Source organism: Bison bison, unplaced genomic scaffold, assembly GCF_000754665.1.
Source record: "Bison bison bison isolate TAMUID 2011002044 unplaced genomic scaffold, Bison_UMD1.0 scf7180017864259, whole genome shotgun sequence".
In the NCBI taxonomy this organism is placed as follows: domain Eukaryota; kingdom Metazoa; phylum Chordata; class Mammalia; order Artiodactyla; family Bovidae; genus Bison; species Bison bison.
The window spans coordinates 3,127,829-3,130,322 of record NW_011494831.1 but is presented as its reverse complement, the minus strand read 5'-3'; the positions used below and the strand labels follow the sequence as shown (position 1 = coordinate 3,130,322).

Here is a 2,494-nt window from a genome sequence, read left to right as displayed (position 1 = left end):
AAAGGATAGGGAGAAGAGGAAAGGCTGGAGAGGGAAACTCCTTTCTCTACTTCCCAGGACTGAGACCGACCAGCCCCAGCCTGGCCCTGGGCTCCCCAGTCTCTGGTTCTGCTGTCCACTGGGCTGTCTTGGATCAGAGACAGGTTTCTACCAGAGAGATGGTCTTGTGTGAGAAATAGCGCAGCCCTGCAGGAGGTCCTCCCTGGGGTTGAGTCCCATTTGTGGATGGTATATATTTAAGACGGGAGTCAGTTTCCTAATCTAAAAAGTGGAATGACTACTAATAGCACCCTTTTCAGAGGCGGTTGTCATGATGCCTAAGTGAGAGGCTGAGTGGCATAGCAGTCAGCAAACAGTAAAGTACTAACAGAGGTTATCAGCATGACCCATCCCTGCCCTGGAGCCCCACCTGGCCAGAACAACAGGTGGAGAGGATGGGGAACGAAGGTCTCTGGAAGGACCCCAATCCCAGCTAACTGCTCAGTCCCAGGAGGAAAGAGGAGGAGCCGTGGCCCCACTTTGCCCTTATCCTGGCAGTAAACAAGGTGAGCAGACAGCTTGGCTACTAGATCTTAAGCAGGAAGAGCTCTGCCAGGCTTATGAGCACACACAAGTATACACACACGCACACACACACTTGCCTGGACAGCTGACTTCCTTCCCCTACCAGGTATACATACCAGTGGACTGACTCATCCAGCAACCCTCCTCACCTGGACCCCAGGGCTAGGCTACTGTGTCCACAATACCACCTTCTCCCCAGTTGGGTCATCCCCAACTGGGCTTGTTCTTTAGACTCTGGTGGTCTGGCAGTTTTCCCCCAGACCACTAAAGACCAGTACCTGGGGAGAGGAGTACAAGAAATGCTAGAACCAATCCCAGACCCAGCAGTGAGGAGCCCAGCCTTCACCAGTCCACTTGACAGGGCCCCAAGGTACCTAGCACAGTGCTTGGCCTGGAGTATCTATCTATCTGGTCATCAGGTGGCCTCCAGACAGCTCATTCCCTGATTTGGCCCAGTGGGGTCAAAGTAGGAATCCCCAGGAGCTTGCTCCCACTCACACATCCCAGAGCACCCGCCCACTCAACATCCTGAATTCAGGAGCCAGTCTGGGCTCTAGGACTTCCCCCCTCGCCCCTCCTGTAGGTTGTTCTTTATTTACTGTTTATACCATGCCTACTTCTAAGGATGAGTTAGGATCGAATGGGACTCTCCTCCAGCTTCGCGCAAAGACCCTATAACCAGTCCTTTTTGTGAGTCTCCCCAGATTCTGGCACCCTCGTCCTTACCTCTGAAGCCCTGGGTCCGCAGCTCGCGGTAGGAGCGGTAAACCTCCCGCGTGAGGTAGTTGATGAAACCCTCCCTGGGCGCGAACTTGCACACGAAGTTCTGCTCGTAGAGGCAGTTGATGAGGAAGCAGGAGACGATGGCGTCCTCCCCGCCGTCGGGCTGCAATTCCACCAGCGCCAGATTGCAGTCGTTGGAGCTGCAGCAGGCGTGCACGCAGTCCCTGCCGCGGCGCGCGGTGAGGGAGCGCAGGAAGGTGGCCCCGTTTCTGACCGAGGCGTCCGTGTCGAGCACGAAATCAGGCACACCGGGGGTAAAGCGGTTCAGGCAACCGTCGGCCGTGAGGAGACCGGGGGTCACCGGCGGCGGCCCGGCCTCGGCGCCCTGGAGGACGAGCGCGCAGAGAAGCCACACGGCGACCGCTGGGATGCGGGCCCGGGAGAGGCGGCCCCCGGCCATTGTCCTCCCGGGGATCGTCGCCCTCCTCACCACCGGGGTCACCTTCAAAGAGCGGGCCTCTGGGCTCCGAGGGTGCTAGCGACCTGCGAGAGGGAGGGGACGGAGGAGGAGACATCGGATCAGCCGAGAGACTTCCAGGGAGGAGGGCCGGCCGGGAGGAAGTGAATGGGAGGACCGAGGAGCACGAACATCCCGGGAGTGAAGAAGGGCAGGCGGGCCCGGTGCTCCCACGCACACTTCGGTGACCCCGCAGCCGGTCGGACGGCTAAAGAGCTCACGTACCCGGACACACGCACCGGCGCAGAACAAAGGGCCAGACATGCTCCGAACCCGCTCCGCCTCCTCCTGGCTCTCCTCGGCCCGGGTTACCTGCGCAGGTGAGTGGGGTGGGGCCGGGCCTGCCGAGGTTCCGGTCCAGGTTTCCTGCGCTGCTCGGACCGCCGTTTCCGCCCGGGTGTCGGGTGCTCTGGGGTTCCGGCACCTCCACCCGTCTAGTTTCTGGTGAAACTGAGTCAGTGCGGCCGGGGCGGGGCGAACATTAACCCCGGCGTCGCCGGCCCCGCCCACGCCCGGTGCGCCCCTGCAGCCCGGGCTTCCGGGCCGCCTACCCCCAGTCCCTGCCATCTTCCACCCTGCTTCTGCAATCTGGTGCCCAAACAGGCTCAGAGGCCGGCGCGCCCTGCCCCGGTCCCAACCTCGCGGGGCTCCATGCGCCCCAGAAGTACACCCCTATCCCTGGAGGCCCAG

General features: G+C 61.0%; 1 protein-coding gene across 3 annotated transcripts in view; it reads right to left on the bottom strand.

Annotated features, from left to right (window-relative positions):
* Positions 1 to 2,494, bottom strand: part of SPINT1 (serine peptidase inhibitor, Kunitz type 1) — a 14,308-nt gene extending 11,814 nt beyond the window's left edge. The window contains exons 1-2 of one of the 3 annotated variants that reach the window (XM_010847968.1): positions 2,117 to 2,494; positions 1,291 to 1,830 (exon numbers count right to left, since the gene is read on the bottom strand). In XM_010847968.1, the coding sequence (XP_010846270.1) occupies positions 1,291 to 1,747 (457 nt within the window). In that variant the 5' untranslated portion in view covers positions 1,748 to 1,830; positions 2,117 to 2,494. Of the gene's footprint in view, positions 1 to 1,290; positions 1,831 to 2,029 lie in introns of all 3 variants that reach the window. The other 2 variants (XM_010847969.1, XM_010847967.1) reach the window with 2 other exon arrangements.